The sequence below is a fragment of the Ranitomeya imitator genome, chromosome 10, assembly GCF_032444005.1.
Source record: "Ranitomeya imitator isolate aRanImi1 chromosome 10, aRanImi1.pri, whole genome shotgun sequence".
NCBI classification, from domain to species: Eukaryota; Metazoa; Chordata; class Amphibia; order Anura; family Dendrobatidae; genus Ranitomeya; species Ranitomeya imitator.
This window is the reverse complement of record NC_091291.1, coordinates 898,346-921,554: the sequence shown is the minus strand read 5'-3', so window position 1 is coordinate 921,554 and position 23,209 is coordinate 898,346. Positions and strand designations below refer to the sequence as shown.

The window sequence follows — 23,209 nt, the reverse complement described above, 5'->3', positions numbered from 1 at the left end:
GACTGCTGAGCCGTGTATCTAATCCTCTCCTGTGTGATACTGACTGCTGAGCCGTGTATCTAATCCTCTCCTGTGTGATGCTGACTGCTGAGCCGTGTATCTAATCCTCCCCTGTGTGATACTGACAGCTGAGCTGTATCTAATCCTCTCCTGTGTGATACTGACTGCTGAGCCGTGTATCTAATCCTCTCCTGTGTGATGCTGACTGCTGAGCCGTGTATCTAATCCTCCCCTGTGTGATACTGACTGCTGAGCTGTATCTAATCCTATCCTGTGTGATACTGACTGCTGAGCTCTGCATCTACTCCCATCATGTGTGATTAAATTCTGGTTCTTCCATTAATGGAATGGTCTTTTTGGGGTCTGGTTCATCTTTTGGGGTCCTCATGGGCGTCACCTTCAGTGTTTGCTTCTTTGCTAATTTGCTAATTATGCAAATGGTCTCTTCAGAGAGGATGAGAACTCTAGTGCCACCTATTGGAAGGTAGCATTCCTACAAGTCAATGTGGACCCCACCCCGAAACACAGTGTCTGCTGTGACTATTATCCAGAGTCATGTGACAAGGCTCGTTAAAGGGTCAACATTGACTTGTAGGATTGCTGCCTTCCAATAGGTGGCACTAGAGTTCTAGCTCTCATCCTCTCTGAAGAGACCATTTGCATAATTAGCATATTTCCCAGAGGAGCATTGCGGCTTTAAGTCAGCTCATCTCGACATGATTAGCACGGAGAAACGATACTTCTTAGATGAGACTCACAATTGTGTGAATTGATGCTTTAATTAAGATAACCTCGTACAATCAGGAGGCAGAAAAGAATGAACCAATCAGTGATCAGGAACCACCGGAGAGCTGCGCAGAGGACGTCACAATCTACAGCAGACGGCAAGAAAAAAGCTGCAGACACTATGCTGATTCCAGAAAACATGGCCGACAGCATGGCCGCCCCAGAAAGGGAGGAGTCTGGAGGAGGAGGAAGAAAATGACAGGTCTGGAGGGCAGGAGAGGAGGACAGAGTGGTCTGGAGAAATGGGAGGGAGGACAGAGTGGTCTGGAGAAATGGGAGGGAGGACAGAGCAGACAGGATAAGGAGGAGGAGGAAATGGACAGATTGGTCTAGAGGAGAAGGAAAGAGGATAGCGGGGACAGAAGGAGGAGAAGGACAGAAGTCTGGAGAAGGAGGACAGAGGACAAGAGGAGGAAGGAGGACAAAAAGGACAAGTGAAGGAGGAAAAGGACAAAAGTGTCTGGATGAGGAGTAAGAGGACAGAGGTCTGGAGAACCGGAAGGAGGACAGAGCAGACAGGATGATGAATAGGAAGAAATGGACAGAGTGGTCTGGAGGAGGAATACAGAGAAGTCTGGAGGAGGAGGAAGGAGGACAGAGAGGACTAGAGGAAGGAGGAGGACAAAAAGGACAGGAAGAGGAAAGGGACAGAGAGTCTGGAGGAGGTTGAAGGAGGAAGAAGAGCAAATAGGACAGGAGGAGGAGGAAATGGACAAAGGTGTCTGAAGGAGGAGTAAGAGGACAGAGGTCTGGAGAAATGGGAAGAAGGACAGAGTGGACAGGGTGAGGAGGAAATGGAGAGAGCGATCTGGAGAAGGAGGGCAGAGAGGACAGGAGGAGGAGTAAAATGACAGAGAGGGCTGGAGGAGGAGGAGGATGGAGATCTGGAGGAGGATGGAGATCTGGAGGAGGATGGCAGAGAGGACATTAGGAGGAAGACGAAAAGGACAGAGAGGTCTGGAAGAGGAGGATGAAGACAGAGAAGACAGAGGACAGAGAGGACAGGAAAGTCTGGACGAGGGCAGAGCCATCCAGATAGGTCGGAAAGATCAGCTTCTTCCACCACCTCATATACGTATGCTTGGCTGGTTGGGGTGTAGAGGTTTAATGGACATTTGTGGGTTGGGAATGGGGAAAAGATTGTGGGGTGTTTTGGAGAAAATACTGTTATGTTCTGAAAACTTTAATAAAAAATATCTGATTTAAAAAAAAGAAGATTTGTTATTATGCTCGTCCTTTTTGAGCCGTAAACTGTATATGGACACACAGGTCATAGTTAGCTGAATGCAATGATACCTTGATATCTGCAATCTGATATCTTATTCCAGTGAAATCCACATCTTCTTAATATGTAAATGAGTTAGGATCTATGGGTGGGGCATAGATCTCCCTAAGACTACCCCTCCACAGCTTATTGTAAATGACATTAGGTGTTACCAGTGTGATGAGTGATGACCGCTCTCTGTGTGTGATTATGAGAGCAGACTGTCAGTCATTGCACGTCTCACATTGGCAACGCCCCCTGACATTTACAATAAGCTCTGGAGGAGGAGGATCAGGGAGGTCTGTGTCCTGCCCATCAATCTTAACAGCTAATTTACATATTAATAAAATGTGGATTTCTCTGGAATAAGAAATCGGATTGCAGACATCAATATATTATTTTGTTCTGCTTCCTATGACCTATATGCCCAAATAGAAGGCTCAGGAGGGACAATTCCTACGAGCCAACATAGAAGGCTCAGGAGGGACCATCCTACTGGCCCACATAGAAGGCTCAGGAGGGACAATTCCTACGAGCCAACATAGAAGGCTCAGGAGGGACCATCCTACTGGCCCACATAGAAGGCTCAGGAGGGACAATTCCTACGAGCCAACATAGAAGGCTCAGGAGGGACAATTCCTACGAGCCAGCATAGAAGGCTCAGGAGGGACCATCCTACTGGCAGATTCCCTTTAAGGGTGAGTCATGGAAATTACAGATGGCTGAACGCGCATGGCAATCTTTTGTGTATGGTCAGATTGATCCTCCAGCTCAGCTAAATTGCACAGCACTGTGTAGGACACGAGACGGTGGAGGTGGTGAAGGACTTGCTCAGATCAAATTCTAATCTGGAAATACAAGGAACCCGGAGAAGACGCTGTCGTTATCCTCGATTCCTATCATACCATTGTAGTCATTGGCAGACAGCCACACCTCTTGGCTCCTTTTCAGCTGGACCAGCACTCCCCCTGATGTGACCTGCAGAGTGTTGGACATATGGTCACAGAAGCTGACCTTTCGCTCATTGGCTGCGTATAGAGAGACACAAAGGTTGGAGGAATGTGAAGCATGATACACAAAGTAATAAAGTCCAGGGATCCGACACACAAAAGCCCCTGAAGTGGCATTATAGTCCTGGTGGTCATTGGTGATGACTCTGTTGAATTTGATGGGAGTGTTCTTTGCCGGGTGTATTTCTGTTGCTCTTGCCATTGTGAAAGCTGATTGATATTGTTGCTTGTGGTTGCCCGAAATTCCTTTGTCCCCATGGGGACCTTGCTCGCCTTGGTCCCCAGGAGGACCAGGTGGCCCCTTTGGTCCATTTTTTCCCATTGGACCTGGGAGCCCCTTAATCCCTTTTTCACCTTTGAGATTGACCATGTTAGAGCTGGCTGGAATCCCTGTGATGACAAGAGGACATCAGAGTGCATAATGTGACATGGTTCAAATATAAACCAGAGCAAAAACATGAACATCAAAGACATGAAAAGGAACAAATTACTAATAGAAACATAGGAATGGAGTCAAGACAAAATAGGTCTCTGAGCACTGAAGCAGGAAGAACACGGACATACTGTATGAAACAAGGAGGAGGAACGGACGGTGTCCTATAAGTCAAACTGGCAGAGAACCAGGAGACAGTGATTTGAAAACCAAGGAGCAAAGAACCAGAAGAATAATGACCTGGAAACAATGGAGGAAAGTCAGCAGAGGACAGTGTGAACTGTAAGCCAAAGGAACGGAGAATCAAGAAAGGACAGTGACCTGTAAAGCAAAGAGGAGAACTAGAAGAAGACATTGACCGGTCAGCCAAGGAGAGGAGAACCAGAAGAATATATTGACTTGGAAACAATAAATGAAAGTCAGCAGAGGGCAGTGTGAACTGTAAGGCAAAGGAACGGAGAATCAAGAATGGACAGTGACCTGTAAAGCAAAGAGGAGAACCAGAAGAAGACATTGACCAGTCAGCCAAGGAGAGGAGAACCAGAAGAATATATTGACTTGGAAACAATAAATGAAAGTCAGCAGAGGGCAGTGTGAACTGTAAGGCAAAGGAACGGAGAATCAAGAATGGACAGTGACCTGTAAAGCAAAGAGGAGAACCAGAAGAATACATTGACCAGTCAGCCAAGGAGAGGAGAACCAGAAGAAGATATTAACTGGTCAGTCAAGGAGAGGAGAACCAGAAGAATATATTGACTTGGAAACAATAAATGAAAGTCAGCAGAGGGCAGTGTGAACTGTAAGGCAAAGGAACGGAGAATCAAGAATGGACAGTGACCTGTAAAGCAAAGAGGAGAACCACAAGAAGAAATTGACCAGTCAGCCAAGGAGAGGAGAACCAGATGAAGATATTAACTGGTCAGTCAAGGAGAGGAGAACCAGAAGAAGACATTGATTGACCTGGAAACAATAAATGAAAGTCAGCAGAGGACAGTGTGAACTGTAAATCAAATGAACAGATAACCTAGAATGGACAGTGACTAGTGATGTGCGAATACATTCAACACTATTCGTTACTTGCACGAATAGTACGGTATTCGGGCTATTCCTTACTTGGCAAGTAAGTTGCTATTCGCCTCGGTATATTTGAGTGACCCGCCCACCACGTTTAGCACGTTATTTGCAGCCAATGAACATGCTGGGCTGGCTTGCTAATCACAGTAATGCCGGCGCCATCTTTGGTGTGGCATTACTGTGATTGGCTGGCCTTCCAGCATCATAAGGACTATTTAAATGCTTATGACCGGTATGTGCACACGGAGAGACTGGGTTAATATGCTCCAGAGATCTATTCAGATCTTCTTAAAAATCCGTAAAACCGGTTCAATAATCTGACATTATTCCTAGATACCATATGAGAGTCAGAAAAGCGTGCAGGCATCTTCTCCATGCTGTTCCCATTAGTTTTAGCTCTTTCCCATGCATTTTAGCTTTTTTCTCTGGCCCCCAGACCTGTTTGTTGGATCCAGCAGAAAAATTTTCGGATTTCCCATTGACTTGTATTGTATTCGTTATTCAGTATGAATATATGGATATTAGAAATTGTTTGTGCCGATTTCCCAAATCCGAATATCTCACTATTCAATCATCACTAACAGTGACCTGTAAACCAAAAAAATGAACCAGCAGAGGGCATTGACCAGTAAGGCGAGGAGAACCAGAAGAGCATATTGACCTATAAGATGTAGAAAAGAACCAGAAGTGGACATTGAACTGTAAGCTAAGGAGAAGAGAACCAGAAGAGGATAGGGATATGTAAATCAGGACGAAGAACCGCAGAACTAAAAGAGGACAGTGACCTCTAAATCAAGCAAAAGAAAACCAGCAGAGGACAGTGACTTGTAAATCATGGAGTTGGGCTAGAAGAAGACAAACCAACGGGAGAAGAAACTGGAGAGGGAAGTGACCTGTACACAATGGAAGAAAACCAGCTTAGGAAAGTGTTAACTGCAAGCCAAAGGAGAGGAAAACCTAAACAGAACAAGGATCTGTAACTCAAGGAAGGCAACAGGAGAGCCAGGAGATAACAATTCCCTGTAAACCAAGGAGGAGGAGTATCAGGTGATGATAGTAACCTGTAAATCAACGATAGAAGAACAAGCAGAGGATAGTGCCCTGTAAACAAAGTTGGAGGAACAGGAGGAGACATGGATCTCTAGCCCATGGCTAGTTCACAATGATTTAAGGTACCGTCACACTGGTCGATATCGCTAGCGATCCGTGACGTTGCAGCGTCCTGGATAACGATATCGTCCAGTGTGACAGGCAGCAGCGATCTGGATCCTGCTGTGATATCGCTGGTCGGGGCAGAAAGGCCAGGACTTTATTTCGTCGCTGGATCTCCCGCTGACATCGCTGAATCGGCGTGTGTGACGCCGATTCAGCGATGTCTTCGCTGGTAACCAGGGTAAACATCGGGTTACTAAGCGCAAGGCCACGCTTAGTAACCCGATGTTTACCCTGGTTACCATCGTTAAAGTAAAAAAAGCAACCACTACATACTTACCTACCACTGTCTGTCCCCGGCGCTGTGCTTACACAGGGCAGAGAAGCACAGCGCCGGGGACAGACAGCGGTAGGTAAGCATGTAGTGGTTTTTTTTTTACTTTAACGATGGTAACCAGGGTAAACATCGGGTTACTAAGCGCGGCCCTGCGCTTAGTAACCCGATGTTTACCCTGGTTACCGGCATCGTTGGCCGCTGGAGAGCGGTCTGTGTGACAGCTCTCCAGCGACCAAACAGCGACGCTGCAGCGATCCGGATCGTTGTCGGTGTCGCTGCAGCGTCGCTTAGTGTGACGGTACCTTTAGTCACAGGGAGTTGAGACCTTTATCTTTCCAAGGACATCTTTTCTGTAGATAGCACACATAGCCCTTGACCCCACATGAGATTTCAGGGGAATTTTAAGGAATAATCAGCTGGGAAAGTAATTTACCTTTCTCTCCTTTTGCTCCTTTCTGCCCATCTCGTCCATCTCTGCCTGGGATTCCTGGTATTCCTGGCATACCTGGCATCGCTACGAAGCATGGAGAGTCATAACTTTCCACCAACGTGAACAGCATCAGGACAAGGACACCAGTTTCAATCAACATAATTGATGTTCTCTACAAGAATAGACAATGAGACTCTTGTGACGATAATATATAATATGATTTTTAGCTTTCCCTGTTAGCACACATGCTGTGGGCTCTGACCCCCCTTCTCTTTGTGCTTCGGCTTGCTGAGATGTGTGTGTGTGTGGATCCCAAATCCCTCATTCCCTCCCACCACAAGAATTTTTACGACCTCTGTAGCTGCAGTAGACAATTCTCCCATCCAGTATCAGCTGAAACTGGTCTAGTCTCTCTAAAAAGACATGAAGTTCTTTGTACTATTATAGTAAGATATTGGGCCACCGATTTGGGCTAGAAAACTATGGAGTACATATTGCGAATTCCCATCGGTAGATGTGTCAATCACTGTAAGCACTAGCAGCTAAACACAACGAGTACAAAGTGAGGATTTCTCCTGAACTGTGTGGACCAACTAGTCCGAGAGCGGTATCCTTAGAAAGTAAATTTTAATGCAAGATGAATGATGTGGGTGCTGTTACTCTGCTAGGTTGTCCAGGGAAGACATGATAATATTAAGTTAGGCTGGCAAATCTGTAACTTTGAGGGAAAGGGAAAGGCTTTCGTGATGTCACAAGCCTACAAGTATAAGTTACTGCCAATGAGCCCAATCTTCAGTCTTGCTTGAGGAGCGGTTACAGCAGGTCTTGTCTGATGAACTGGAACATTTGGCTCCGCCTACCAACCTGGTTAGCCTGAAATGACTTAAGCAAAATGTGAGTTTTATCTTTCTTGAATCCCTGTTTATTTTATAATTGCTGTACATAGTTTAAATTGTCTCTTATTGCAACATCTTTCTATATCTTTTATAAACGCTGCCTAATCTTTTGGAGTAAACTATAAAATTTACTAGTTTGGTCTTCTCCATGCTCTGTGCGAATTTTCACGTACCTGAAAAAATTGCGCTACTAAATTGGGTTGGCTCTGAACCCCTCTCTGTGATAAATCTGAGCTGGTGGCAGCGAAGTGTGTTCTGGGTGGGTGCCGCTGGCAGCAACGGAATGGGGTTTTATAAGCTATTGTCTGGCTGCGGCCTGAGCATTTATAATTCTCTTGCTGCAGCGTGCCTGCTAGCCAGTCCACAGTGAAGCAGCCCATCCAGCGACTAATTATCCCAGGTGTAGTTCCCTGACTGACCTGAAGGTAAGGGGGCGCCAGAGAGCTGTAAGCTCCAAAGAGGAACTGAAAAGCGGGATATACATAAATCCCTGCAGTTCGTGATATTGTAGCAGCAGTGGGATAACTAAAATAAGCCCCTGCGGTAAATTGATAAATTGAGTGCAGTCACTGGAGAAAAGTGCAGTCACTGAAGTAAGGAGCAGTCACAAAAGAAAGAACAGTCATTGGAGAAAAGTACTGTAACACAAAAGGAAGGTTCAGTCAAAGGAGAAAAGTGCAGTCATTACAGGAAGGTGCAGTCATTACAGGAAGGTGCAGTCACTACAGGAAGGTGCAGTCACTACAGGAAGGTGCAGTCACTACAGGAAGGTGCAGTCATTACAGGAAGGTGCAGTCACTACAGGAAGGTGCAGTCATTACAGGGAGGTGCAGTCATTACAGGAAGGTGCAGTCACTACAGGAAGGTGCAGTCATTACAGGAAGGTGCAGTCACTACAGGAAGGTGCAGTCACTACAGGAAGGTGCAGTCACTACAGGAAGGTGCAGTCATTACAGGAAGGTGCAGTCACTACAGGAAGGTGCAGTCACTACAGGAAGGTGCAGTCACTACAGGAAGGTGCAGTCATTACAGGAAGGTGCAGTCATTACAGGAAGGTGCAGTCACTACAGGAAGGTGCAGTCACTACAGGAAGGTGCAGTCATTACAGGAAGGTGCAGTCACTACAGGAAGGTGCAGTCACTACAGGAAGGTGCAGTCACTACAGGAAGGTGCAGTCATTACAGGAAGGTGCAGTCATTACAGGAAGGTGCAGTCACTACAGGAAGGTGCAGTCACTACAGGAAGGTGCAGTCATTACAGGAAGGTGCAGTCATTACAGGAAGGTGCAGTCACTACAGGAAGGTGCAGTCACTACAGGAAGGTGCAGTCATTACAGGAAGGTGCAGTCATTACAGGAAGGTGCAGTGATTACAGGGAGGTGCAGTCATTACAGGAAGGTGCAATCATTACAGGAAGGTGCAGTCACTACAGGAAGGTGCAGTCACTACAGGAAGGTGCAGTCATTACAGGAAGGTGCAGTCATTACAGGAAGGTGCAGTCACTACAGGAAGGTGCAGTCACTACAGGAAGGTGCAGTCATTACAGGAAGGTGCAGTCATTACAGGAAGGTGCAGTCACTACAGGAAGGTGCAGTCATTACAGGAAGGTGCAGTCATTACAGGAAGGTGCAGTCATTACAGGAAGGTGCAGTCATTACAGGAAGGTGCAGTCATTACAGGAAGGTGCAGTCACTACAGGAAGGTGCAGTCACTACAGGAAGGTGCAGTCATTACAGGGAGGTGCAGTCATTACAGGAAGGTGCAGTCACTACAGGAAGGTGCAGTCATTACAGGAAGGTGCAATCATTACAGGGAGGTGCAGTCATTACAGGAAGGTGCAATCATTACAGGAAGGTGCAGTCACTACAGGAAGGTGCAGTCATTACAGGAAGGTGCAGTCACTACAGGAAGGTGCAGTCATTACAGGAAGGTGCAGTCATTACAGGGAGGTGCAGTCATTACAGGAAGGTGCAGTCATTACAGGAAGGTGCAGTCATTACAGGAAGGTGCAGTCACTACAGGAAGGTGCAGTCATTACAGGAAGGTGCAGTCACTACAGGAAGGTGCAGTCATTACAGGAAGGTGCAGTCATTACAGGAAGGTGCAGTCACTACAGGAAGGTGCAGTCATTACAGGAAGGTGCAATCATTACAGGGAGGTGCAGTCATTACAGGAAGGTGCAATCATTACAGGAAGGTGCAGTCACTACAGGAAGGTGCAGTCATTACAGGAAGGTGCAGTCACTACAGGAAGGTGCAGTCATTACAGGAAGGTGCAGTCATTACAGGGAGGTGCAGTCATTACAGGAAGGTGCAATCATTACAGGAAGGTGCAGTCACTACAGGAAGGTGCAGTCATTACAGGAAGTTGCAGTCATTACAGGAAGGTGCAGTCATTACAGGAAGGTGCAGTCATTACAGGGAGGTGCAGTCATTACAGGGAGGTGCAGTCATTACAGGGAGGTGCAGTCATTACAGGGAGGTGCAGTCATTACAGGAAGGTGCAGTCATTACAGGAAGGTGCAGTGATTACAGGAAGGTGCAGTCATTACAGGAAGGTGCAGTCACTACAGGAAGGTGCAGTCACTACAGGAAGGTGCAGTCACTACAGGAAGGTGCAGTCACTACAGGAAGGTGCAGTCACTACAGGAAGGTGCAGTCACTACAGGAAGGTGCAGTCACTACAGGAAGGTGCAGTCACTACAGAAAGGTGCAGTCACTACAGGAAGGTGCAGTCACTACAGGAAGGTGCAGTCACTACAGGAAGGTGCAGTCACTACAGGAAGGTGCAGTCACTACAGGAAGGTGCAGTCATTACAGGAAGGTGCAGTCACTACAGGAAGGTGCAGTGATTACAGGAAGGTGCAGTCACTACAGGAAGGTGCAGTCACTACAGGAAGGTGCAGTCATTACAGGAAGGTGCAGTGATTACAGGAAGGTGCAGTCATTACAGGAAGGTGCAGTCATTACAGGAAGGTGCAGTCACTACAGGAAGGTGCAGTCACTACAGGAAGGTGCAGTCACTACAGGAAGGTGCAGTCATTACAGGAAGGTGCAGTGATTACAGGAAGGTGCAGTCACTACAGGGAGGTGCAGTCACTACAGGAAGGTGCAGTCACTACAGGAAGGTGCAGTCATTACAGGAAGGTGCAGTCATTACAGGAAGGTGCAGTCACTACAGGGAGGTGCAGTCACTACAGGAAGGTGCAGTCACTACAGGAAGGTGCAGTCATTACAGGAAGGTGCAGTGATTACAGGAAGGTGCAGTCATTACAGGAAGGTGCAGTCATTACAGGAAGGTGCAGTCACTACAGGAAGGTGCAGTCACTACAGGAAGGTGCAGTCATTACAGGAAGGTGCAGTGATTACAGGAAGGTGCAGTCATTACAGGAAGGTGCAGTCATTACAGGAATGTGCAGTCACTACAGGAAGGTGCAGTCACTACAGGGAGGTGCAGTCACTACAGGGAGGTGCAGTCACTACAGGAAGGTGCAGTCACTACAGGGAGGTGCAGTCACTACAGGAAGGTGCAGTCACTACAGGAAGGTGCAGTCATTACAGGAAGGTGCAGTCACTACAGGAAGGTGCAGTCACTACAGGAAGGTGCAGTGATTACAGGAAGGTGCAGTCACTACAGGAAGGTGCAGTCATTACAGGAAGGTGCAGTGATTACAGGAAGGTGCAGTCACTACAGGAAGGTGCAGTCACTACAGGAAGGTGCAGTCATTACAGGAAGGTGCAGTCACTACAGGAAGGTGCAGTCACTACAGGAAGGTGCAGTCACTACAGGAAGGTGCAGTCACTACAGGAAGGTGCAATCATTACAGGAAGGTGCAGTCATTACAGGAAGGTGCAGTCACTACAGGAAGGTGCAGTCATTACAGGAAGGTGCAGTCACTACAGGAAGGTGCAGTCATTACAGGAAGGTGCAGTCACTACAGGGAGGTGCAGTCACTACAGGGAGGTGCAGTCATTACAGGAAGGTGCAGTCACTACAGGAAGGTGCAGTGATTACAGGAAGGTGCAGTGATTACAGGAAGGTGCAGTCACTACAGGAAGGTGCAGTCACTACAGGAAGGTGCAGTCATTAGAGGAAGGTGCAGTCATTACAGGAAGGTGCAGTCATTACAGGAAGGTGCAGTCACTACAGGAAGGTGCAGTCATTACAGGAAGGTGCAGTGATTACAGGAAGGTGCAGTCACTACAGGAAGGTGCAGTCACTACAGGAAGGTGCAGTCATTAGAGGAAGGTGCAGTCACTACAGGAAGGTGCAGTCACTACAGGAAGGTGCAGTCACTACAGGAAGGTGCAGTCATTACAGGAAGGTGCAGTGATTACAGGAAGGTGCAGTCACTACAGGAAGGTGCAGTCACTACAGGAAGGTGCAGTCACTACAGGAAGGTGCAGTCACTACAGGAAGGTGCAGTCATTACAGGAAGGTGCAGTCACTACAGGGAGGTGCAGTCACTACAGGGAGGTGCAGTCATTACAGGGAGGTGCAGTCATTACAGGAAGGTGCAGTCACTACAGGAAGGTGCAGTCATTACAGGAAGGTGCAATCATTACAGGAAGGTGCAGTCACTACAGGAAGGTGCAGTCACTACAGGAAGGTGCAGTCACTACAGGGAGGTGCAGTCACTACAGGGAGGTGCAGTCACTACAGGAAGGTGCAGTCATTACAGGAAGGTGCAGTCACTACAGGGAGGTGCAGTCATTACAGGAAGGTGCAGTCACTACAGGAAGGTGCAGTGATTACAGGAAGGTGCAGTCACTACAGGAAGGTGCAGTCATTACAGGAAGGTGCAGTCACTACAGGAAGGTGCAGTCATTACAGGAAGGTGCAGTCACTACAGGGAGGTGCAGTCACTACAGGGAGGTGCAGTCATTACAGGAAGGTGCAGTCACTACAGGAAGGTGCAGTGATTACAGGAAGGTGCAGTCACTACAGGAAGGTGCAGTCATTACAGGAAGGTGCAGTCATTACAGGAAGGTGCAGTCACTACAGGAAGGTGCAGTCATTACAGGAAGGTGCAGTCATTACAGGAAGGTGCAGTCACTACAGGAAGGTGCAGTCACTACAGGGAGGTGCAGTCACTACAGGGAGGTGCAGTCATTACAGGAAGGTGCAGTCACTACAGGAAGGTGCAGTCATTACAGGAAGGTGCAGTGATTACAGGAAGGTGCAGTCATTACAGGAAGGTGCAGTCATTACAGGAAGGTGCAGTCACTACAGGGAGGTGCAGTCACTACAGGAAGGTGCAGTCACTACAGGAAGGTGCAGTCACTACAGGAAGGTGCAGTCACTACAGGAAGGTGCAGTCATTACAGGAAGGTGCAGTCACTACAGGGAGGTGCAGTGATTACAGGAAGGTGCAGTCATTACAGGAAAGTGCAATCATTACAGGAAGGTGCAGTCATTACAGGAAGGTGCAGTCACTACAGGAAGGTGCAGTCATTACAGGAAGGTGCAGTCATTACAGGAAGGTGCAGTCACTACAGGAAGGTGCAGTCACTACAGGAAGGTGCAGTCATTACAGGAAGGTGCAGTCATTACAGGAAGGTGCAGTCACTACAGGAAGGTGCAGTCATTACAGGAAGGTGCAGTCATTACAGGAAGGTGCAGTCATTACAGGAAGGTGCAGTCACTACAGGGAGGTGCAGTCATTACAGGAAGGTGCAGTCATTACAGGAAGGTGCAGTCACTACAGGAAGGTGCAGTCATTACAGGAAGGTGCAGTCACTACAGGAAGGTGCAGTCACTACAGGAAGGTGCAGTGATTACAGGAAGGTGCAGTGATTACAGGAAGGTGCAGTCATTACAGGAAGGTGCAGTCACTACAGGAAGGTGCAGTCATTACAGGAAGGTGCAGTCACTACAGGAAGGTGCAGTCATTACAGGAAGGTGCAGTCATTACAGGAAGGTGCAGTCACTACAGGGAGGTGCAGTCATTACAGGAAGGTGCAGTCATTACAGGAAGGTGCAGTGATTACAGGAAGGTGCAGTCATTACAGGAAGGTGCAGTCATTACAGGAAGGTGCAGTCATTACAGGAAGGTGCAGTCATTACAGGAAGGTGCAGTCATTACAGGAAGGTGCAGTCATTACAGGAAGGTGCAGTCACTACAGGGAGGTGCAGTCACTACAGGGAGGTGCAGTCATTACAGGAAGGTGCAGTCACTACAGGAAGGTGCAGTGATTACAGGAAGGTGCAGTCACTACAGGAAGGTGCAGTCATTACAGGAAGGTGCAGTCATTACAGGAAGGTGCAGTCACTACAGGAAGGTGCAGTCATTACAGGAAGGTGCAGTCACTACAGGAAGGTGCAGTCATTACAGGAAGGTGCAGTCACTACAGGAAAGTGCAATCATTACAGGAAGGTGCAGTCATTACAGGAAGGTGCAGTCACTACAGGAAGGTGCAGTCATTACAGGAAGGTGCAGTCATTACAGGAAGGTGCAGTCACTACAGGAAGGTGCAGTCATTACAGGAAGGTGCAGTCACTACAGGAAGGTGCAGTCATTACAGGAAGGTGCAGTCATTACAGGAAGGTGCAGTGATTACAGGAAGGTGCAGTCATTACAGGAAGGTGCAGTCATTACAGGAAGGTGCAGTCACTACAGGAAGGTGCAGTCATTACAGGAAGGTGCAGTCATTACAGGAAGGTGCAGTCATTACAGGAAGGTGCAGTCATTACAGGAAGGTGCAGTCATTACAGGAAGGTGCAGTCATTACAGGAAGGTGCAGTCATTACAGGAAGGTGCAGTCACTACAGGAAGGTGCAGTCATTACAGGAAGGTGCAGTCATTACAGGAAGGTGCAGTCATTACAGGAAGGTGCAGTCATTACAGGAAGGTGCAGTCACTACAGGAAGGTGCAATCATTACAGGAAGGTGCAGTCATTACAGGAAGGTGCAGTCATTACAGGAAGGTGCAGTCATTACAGGAAGGTGCAGTCACTACAGGGAGGTGCAGTCACTACAGGGAGGTGCAGTCATTACAGGAAGGTGCAGTCACTACAGGAAGGTGCAGTGATTACAGGAAGGTGCAGTCACTACAGGAAGGTGCAGTCATTACAGGAAGGTGCAGTCATTACAGGAAGGTGCAGTCATTACAGGAAGGTGCAGTCATTACAGGAAGGTGCAGTCACTACAGGAAGGTGCAGTCATTACAGGAAGGTGCAGTCACTACAGGAAAGTGCAATCATTACAGGAAGGTGCAGTCATTACAGGAAGGTGCAGTCACTACAGGAAGGTGCAGTCATTACAGGAAGGTGCAGTCATTACAGGAAGGTGCAGTCACTACAGGAAGGTGCAGTCATTACAGGAAGGTGCAGTCACTACAGGAAGGTGCAGTCATTACAGGAAGGTGCAGTCATTACAGGAAGGTGCAGTGATTACAGGAAGGTGCAGTCATTACAGGAAGGTGCAGTCATTACAGGAAGGTGCAGTCACTACAGGAAGGTGCAGTCATTACAGGAAGGTGCAGTCATTACAGGAAGGTGCAGTCATTACAGGAAGGTGCAGTCATTACAGGAAGGTGCAGTCATTACAGGAAGGTGCAGTCATTACAGGAAGGTGCAGTCATTACAGGAAGGTGCAGTCACTACAGGAAGGTGCAATCATTACAGGAAGGTGCAGTCATTACAGGAAGGTGCAGTCACTACAGGAAGGTGCAGTCATTACAGGAAGGTGCAGTCACTACAGGAAGGTGCAGTCACTACAGGAAGGTGCAGTCATTACAGGAAGGTGCAGTCACTACAGGAAGGTGCAGTCATTACAGGAAGGTGCAGTCATTACAGGAAGGTGCAGTCACTACAGGAAGGTGCAGTCATTACAGGAAGGTGCAGTCATTACAGGAAGGTGCAGTCACTACAGGAAGGTGCAGTCATTACAGGAAGGTGCAGTCATTACAGGAAGGTGCAGTCATTACAGGAAGGTGCAGTCATTACAGGGAGGTGCAGTGATTACAGGAAGGTGCAGTCACTACAGGGAGGTGCAGTGATTACAGGAAGGTGCAGTCACTACAGGGAGGTGCAGTCACTACAGGGAGGTGCAGTCATTACAGGAAGGTGCAGTCACTACAGGAAGGTGCAGTGATTACAGGAAGGTGCAGTCATTACAGGAAAGTGCAATCATTACAGGAAGGTGCAGTCATTACAGGAAGGTGCAGTCACTACAGGAAGGTGCAGTCATTACAGGAAGGTGCAGTCATTACAGGAAGGTGCAGTCACTACAGGAAGGTGCAGTCATTACAGGAAGGTGCAGTCATTACAGGAAGGTGCAGTCACTACAGGAAGGTGCAGTCATTACAGGAAGGTGCAGTCATTACAGGAAGGTGCAGTCACTACAGGGAGGTGCAGTCATTACAGGAAGGTGCAGTCATTACAGGAAGGTGCAGTGATTACAGGAAGGTGCAGTCATTACAGGAAGGTGCAGTCACTACAGGAAGGTGCAGTCACTACAGGAAGGTGCAGTGATTACAGGAAGGTGCAGTCATTACAGGAAGGTGCAGTCATTACAGGAAGGTGCAGTCATTACAGGAAGGTGCAGTCACTACAGGAAGGTGCAGTCATTACAGGAAGGTGCAGTCATTACAGGGAGGTGCAGTCACTACAGGAAGGTGCAGTGATTACAGGAAGGTGCAGTGATTACAGGAAGGTGCAGTCATTACAGGAAGGTGCAGTCACTACAGGAAGGTGCAGTGATTACAGGAAGGTGCAGTCACTACAGGGAGGTGCAGTCACTACAGGGAGGTGCAGTCATTACAGGAAGGTGCAGTCACTACAGGAAGGTGCAGTGATTACAGGAAGGTGCAGTCATTACAGGAAAGTGCAATCATTACAGGAAGGTGCAGTCACTACAGGAAGGTGCAGTCATTACAGGAAGGTGCAGTCACTACAGGGAGGTGCAGTGATTACAGGAAGGTGCAGTCACTACAGGGAGGTGCAGTCACTACAGGGAGGTGCAGTCATTACAGGAAGGTGCAGTCACTACAGGAAGGTGCAGTCATTACAGGAAGGTGCAGTCATTACAGGAAGGTGCAGTCACTACAGGAAGGTGCAGTCATTACAGGAAGGTGCAGTCATTACAGGGAGGTGCAGTCATTACAGGAAGGTGCAGTCACTACAGGAAGGTGCAGTCATTACAGGAAGGTGCAGTCATTACAGGAAGGTGCAGTCACTACAGGAAGGTGCAGTCATTACAGGAAGGTGCAGTCATTACAGGGAGGTGCAGTCATTACAGGAAGGTGCAGTCATTACAGGAAGGTGCAGTCATTACAGGAAGGTGCAGTCATTACAGGAAGGTGCAGTCACTACAGGAAGGTGCAGTGATTACAGGAAGGTGCAGTGATTACAGGAAGGTGCAGTCATTACAGGAAGGTGCAGTCACTACAGGAAGGTGCAGTCATTACAGGAAGGTGCAGTCATTACAGGGAGGTGCAGTCATTACAGGAAGGTGCAGTCATTACAGGAAGGTGCAGTCACTACAGGAAGGTGCAGTCATTACAGGAAGGTGCAGTCATTACAGGGAGGTGCAGTCATTACAGGGAGGTGCAGTCACTACAGGAAGGTGCAGTCATTACAGGAAGGTGCAGTCACTACAGGAAGGTGCAGCCATTACAGGAAGGTACAGTCATTACAGGAAGGTGCAGTCACTACAGGAAGGTGCAGTCACTTTAGGAAGATGCAATCATTACAGGAAGGTGCAGTCACTATAGGAAGGTGCAGTCACTACAGGAAGGTGCAGTCATTACAGGAAGGTGCAGTCATTACAGGAAGGTGCAGTCACTACAGGAAGGTGCAGTCACTACAGGAAGGTGCAGTCACTACAGGAAGGTGCAGTCATTACAGGAAGGTGCAGTCATTACAGGAAGGTGCAGTCACTTTAGGAAGATGCAGTCACTACAGGAAGGTGCAGTGATTACAGGAAGGTGCAGTCATTACAGGAAGGTGCAGTCACTACAGGAAGGTGCAGTCACTTTAGGAAGATGCAATCATTACAGGAAGGTGCAGTCACTATAGGAAGGTGCAGTCACTACAGGAAGGTGCAGTCATTACAGGAAGGTGCAGTCATTACAGGGAGGTGCAGTCACTACAGGAAGGTGCAGTCACTACAGGAAGGTGCAGTCACTACAGGAAGGTGCAGTCATTACAGGAAGGTGCAGTCATTACAGGAAGGTGCAGTCACTACAGGAAGGTGCAGTCACTTTAGGAAGATGCAGTCACTACAGGAAGGTGCAGTGATTACAGGAAGGTGCAGTCATTACAGGAAGGTGCAGTCACTACAGGGAGGTGCAGTCACTACAGGAAGGTGCAGTCACTACAGGAAGGTGCAGTCACTACAGGAAGGTGCAGTCATTACAGGAAGGTGCAGTCATTACAGGAAGGTGCAGTCATTACAGGGAGGTGCAGTCACTTTAGGAAGATGCAGTCACTACAGGAAGGTGCAGTCACTACAGGAAGGTGCAGTCACTATAGGAAGGTGCAGTCATTACAGGAAGGTGCAGTCATTACAGGAAGGTGCAGTCATTACAGGAAGGTGCAGTCATTACAGGAAGGTGCAGTCACTACAGGGAGGTGCAGTCACTACAGGAAGGTGCAGTCACTACAGGAAGGTGCAGTCACTATAGGAAGGTGCAGTCATTACAGGAAGGTGCAGTCATTACAGGAAGGTGCAGTCATTACAGGGAGGTGCAGTCACTACAGGAAGGTGCAGTCACTACAGGAAGGTGCAGTCACTACAGGAAGGTGCAGTCATTACAGGAAGGTGCAGTCATTACAGGAAGGTGCAGTCACTACAGGAAGGTGCAGTCACTTTAGGAAGATGCAGTCACTACAGGAAGGTGCAGTGATTACAGGAAGGTGCAGTCATTACAGGAAGGTGCAGTCACTACAGGGAGGTGCAGTGATTACAGGAAGGTGCAGTCACTACAGGGAGGTGCAGTCACTACAGGAAGGTGCAGTGATTACAGGAAGGTGCAGTCACTACAGGAAGGTGCAGTCACTACAGGGAGGTGCAGTCACTACAGGAAGGTGCAGTCATTACAGGAAGGTGCAGTCACTACAGGAAGGTGCAGTCATTACAGGGAGGTGCAGTCACTACAGGAAGGTGCAGTCATTACAGGAAGGTGCAGTCACTACAGGAAGGTGCAGCCATTACAGGAAGGTGCAGTCACTACAGGGAGGTGCAGTCATTACAGGAAGGTGCAGTCATTACAGGAAGGTGCAGTCATTACAGAAAGGTGCAGTCATTACAGGAAGGTGCAGTGATTACAGGAAGGTGCAGTCACTACAGGGAGGTGCAGTCATTACAGGAAGGTGCAGTCATTACAGGAAGGTGCAGTCATTACAGGAAGGTGCAGTCACTACAGGGAGGTGCAGTCACTACAGGAAGGTGCAGTCACTACAGGGAGGTGCAGTCACTACAGGGAGGTGCAGTCATTACAGGAAGGTGCAGTCACTACAGGAAGGTGCAGTGATTACAGGAAGGTGCAGTCATTACAGGAAAGTGCAATCATTACAGGAAGGTGCAGTCATTACAGGAAGGTGCAGTCACTACAGGAAGGTGCAGTCATTACAGGAAGGTGCAATCATTACAGGAAGGTGCAGTCATTACAGGAAGGTGCAGTCATTACAGGAAGGTGCAGTCATTACAGGAAGGTGCAGTCATTACAGGAAGGTGCAGTCATTACAGGAAGGTGCAGTCACTACAGGAAGGTGCAGTCATTACAGGAAGGTGCAGTCATTACAGGAAGGTGCAGTCATTACAGGAAGGTGCAATCATTACAGGAAGGTGCAGTCATTACAGGAAGGTGCAGTCATTACAGGAAGGTGCAGTCATTACAGGAAGGTGCAGTCATTACAGGAAGGTGCAGTCACTACAGGAAAGTGCAATCATTACAGGAAGGTGCAATCATTACAGGAAGGTGCAGTCACTACAGGAAGGTGCAGTCATTACAGGAAGGTGCAGTCATTACAGGAAGGTGCAGTCATTACAGGAAGATGCAGTCACTACAGGAAGGTGCAGTCATTACAGGAAGGTGCAGTCATTACAGGAAGGTGCAGTCATTACAGGAAGGTGCAGTCATTACAGGAAGGTGCAGTCACTACAGGAAGGTGCAGTCATTACAGGAAGGTGCAGTCACTACAGGAAAGTGCAATCATTACAGGAAGGTGCAGTCATTACAGGAAGGTGCAGTCACTACAGGAAGGTGCAGTCATTACAGGAAGGTGCAGTCATTACAGGAAGGTGCAGTCATTACAGGAAGATGCAGTCACTACAGGAAGGTGCAGTCATTACAGGAAGGTGCAGTCATTACAGGAAGGTGCAGTCACTACAGGAAGGTGCAGTCATTACAGGGAGGTGCAGTCATTACAGGAAGGTGCAGTCATTACAGGAAGGTGCAGTCATTACAGGAAGGTGCAATCATTACAGGAAGGTGCAGTCATTACAGGAAGATGCAGTCACTACAGGAAGGTGCAGTCATTACAGGAAGGTGCAGTCATTACAGGAAGGTGCAGTCATTACAGGAAGGTGCAGTCACTACAGGAAGGTGCAGTCACTACAGGAAGGTGCAGTCACTACAGGGAGGTGCAGTCATTACAGGAAGGTGCAGTCACTACAGGGAGGTGCAGTCATTACAGGAAGGTGCAGTCATTACAGGAAGGTGCAGTGATTACAGGAAGGTGCAGTCATTACAGGAAGATGCAGTCACTACAGGAAGGTGCAGTCATTACAGAAAGGTGCAGTCATTACAGGAAGGTGCAGTCATTACAGGAAGGTGCAGTCATTACAGGAAGGTGCAGTCACTACAGGAAGGTGCAGTCATTACAGGAAGGTGCAGTCACTACAGGAAAGTGCAATCATTACAGGAAGGTGCAGTCATTACAGGAAGGTGCAGTCACTACAGGAAGGTGCAGTCATTACAGGAAGGTGCAGTCATTACAGGAAGGTGCAGTCACTACAGGAAGGTGCAGTCATTACAGGAAGGTGCAGTCATTACAGGAAGGTGCAGTGATTACAGGAAGGTGCAGTCACTACAGGGAGGTGCAGTCACTACAGGGAGGTGCAGTCATTACAGGAAGGTGCAGTCACTACAGGAAGGTGCAGTGATTACAGGAAGGTGCAGTCATTACAGGAAAGTGCAATCATTACAGGAAGGTGCAGTCATTACAGGAAGGTGCAGTCACTACAGGAAGGTGCAGTCATTACAGGAAGGTGCAGTCATTACAGGAAGATGCAGTCATTACAGGAAGGTGCAGTCACTACAGGGAGGTGCAGTCATTACAGGAAGGTGCAGTCATTACAGGAAGGTGCAGTGATTACAGGAAGGTGCAGTCATTACAGGAAGGTGCAGTCATTACAGGAAGGTGCAGTCACTACAGGAAGGTGCAGTGATTACAGGAAGGTGCAGTCATTACAGGAAGGTGCAGTCACTACAGGAAGGTGCAGTCACTACAGGAAGGTGCAGCCATTACAGGGAGGTGCAGTCATTACAGGAAGGTGCAGTCATTACAGGAAGGTGCAGTCATTACAGGAAGGTGCAGTCATTACAGGAAGGTGCAGTCACTACAGGAAGGTGCAGTCACTACAGGGAGGTGCAGTCACTACAGGAAGGTGCAGTCATTACAGGAAGGTGCAGTCATTACAGGAAGGTGCAGTCATTACAGGAAGGTGCAGTCACTACAGGAAGGTGCAGTCATTACAGGAAGGTGCAGTCACTACAGGAAGGTGCAGTCATTACAGGAAGGTGCAGTCATTACAGGAAGGTGCAGTCATTACAGGAAGGTGCAGTCACTACAGGAAGGTGCAGTCATTACAGGAAGGTGCAGTCACTACAGGAAGGTGCAGTCATTACAGGAAGGTGCAGTCATTACAGGAAGGTGCAGTCATTACAGGAAGGTGCAGTCATTACAGGAAGGTGCAGTCACTACAGGAAGGTGCAGCCATTACAGGAAGGTACAGTCATTACAGGAAGGTGCAGTCACTACAGGAAGGTGCAATCATTACAGGAAGGTGCAGTCACTATAGGAAGGTGCAGTCACTACAGGAAGGTGCAGTCATTACAGGAAGGTGCAGTCATTACAGGAAGGTGCAATCATTACAGGAAGGTGCAGTCATTACAGGAAGGTGCAGTCATTACAGGAAGGTGCAGTCACTACAGGAAGGTGCAGTCACTTTAGGAAGATGCAGTCACTACAGGAAGGTGCAGTCATTACAGGAAGGTGCAGTGATTACAGGAAGGTGCAGTCATTACAGGAAGGTGCAGTCACTACAGGAAGGTGCAGTCACTACAGGAAGGTGCAGTGATTACAGGAAGGTGCAGTCACTACAGGAAGGTGCAGTCACTACAGGAAGGTGCAGTGATTACAGGAAGGTGCAGTCATTACAGGAAGGTGCAGTCATTACAGGAAGGTGCAGTCACTACAGGAAGGTGCAGTCATTACAGGAAGGTGCAGTCACTACAGGGAGGTGCAGTCACTACAGGAAGGTGCAGTCATTAGATGAAGGTGCAGTCACTACAGGAAGGTGCAGTCATTACAGGAAGGTGCAGTCATTACAGGAAGGTGCAGTCATTACAGGAAGGTGCAGTCATTACAGGAAGGTGCAGTGATTACAGGAAGGTGCAGTCATTACAGGAAGGTGCAGTCATTACAGGAAGGTGCAGTCATTACAGGAAGGTGCAGTCATTACAGGAAGGTGCAGTCACTACAGGAAGGTGCAGTCACTTTAGGAAGATGCAGTCACTACAGGAAGGTGCAGTCATTACAGGAAGGTGCAGTGATTACAGGAAGGTGCAGTCATTACAGGAAGGTGCAGTCACTACAGGGAGGTGCAGTGATTACAGGAAGGTGCAGTCACTACAGGGAGGTGCAGTCATTACAGGAAGGTGCAGTCACTACAGGAAGGTGCAGTCACTTTAGGAAGGTGCAGTCATTACAGGAAGGTGCAGTCATTACAGGAAGGTGCAGTCATTACAGGAAGGTGCAGTGATTACAGGAAGGTGCAGTCATTACAGGAAGGTGCAGTCATTACAGGAAGGTGCAGTCATTACAGGAAGGTGCAGTCATTACAGGAAGGTGCAGTCACTACAGGAACGTGCAGTCATTACAGGAAGGTGCAGTGATTACAGGAAGGTGCAGTCATTACAGGAAGGTGCAGTCATTACAGGAAGGTGCAGTCACTACAGGAACGTGCAGTCATTACAGGAAGGTGCAGTCATTACAGGAAGGTGCAGTCATTACAGGAAGGTGCAGTCACTACAGGAAGGTGCAGTGATTACAGGAAGGTGCAGTCATTACAGGAAGGTGCAGTCATTACAGGAAGGTGCAGTCATTACAGGAAGGTGCAGTCATTACAGGAAGGTGCAGTCACTACAGGGAGGTGCAGTCATTACAGGAAGGTGCAGTCATTACAGGAAGGTGCAGTCATTACAGGAAGGTGCAGTCACTACAGGAAGGTGCAGTCACTACAGGGAGGTGCAGTCATTACAGGAAGGTGCAGTCACTACAGGAAGGTGCAGTCACTTTAGGAAGGTGCAGTCATTACAGGAAGGTGCAGTCATTACAGGAAGGTGCAGTCATTACAGGAAGGTGCAGTGATTACAGGAAGGTGCAGTCATTACAGGAAGGTGCAGTCATTACAGGAAGGTGCAGTCATTACAGGAAGGTGCAGTCATTACAGGAAGGTGCAGTGATTACAGGAAGGTGCAGTCATTACAGGAAGGTGCAGTGATTACAGGAAGGTGCAGTCATTACAGGAAGGTGCAGTCATTACAGGAAGGTGCAGTCACTACAGGAAGGTGCAGTCATTACAGGAAGGTGCAGTCA

General features: G+C 48.2%; 1 protein-coding gene across 2 annotated transcripts in view; it reads right to left on the bottom strand.

The window, feature by feature from the left end:
• Positions 1–760: 760 nt before the first annotated feature.
• The window catches only part of LOC138652011 (complement C1q subcomponent subunit C-like), a 53,754-nt gene continuing 31,305 nt past the window's right edge, over positions 761–23,209 (bottom strand). The window contains exons 1-3 of one of the 2 annotated variants that reach the window (XM_069742692.1): positions 7,351–7,368; positions 6,490–6,658; positions 761–3,450 (exon numbers count right to left, since the gene is read on the bottom strand). In XM_069742692.1, the coding sequence (XP_069598793.1) occupies positions 2,894–3,450; positions 6,490–6,646 (714 nt within the window). In that variant the 5' untranslated portion in view covers positions 6,647–6,658; positions 7,351–7,368 and the 3' untranslated portion in view covers positions 761–2,893. Of the gene's footprint in view, positions 3,451–6,489; positions 6,659–7,350; positions 7,369–23,209 lie in introns of those variants that run through there. The other variant, XM_069742691.1, reaches the window with a different exon arrangement.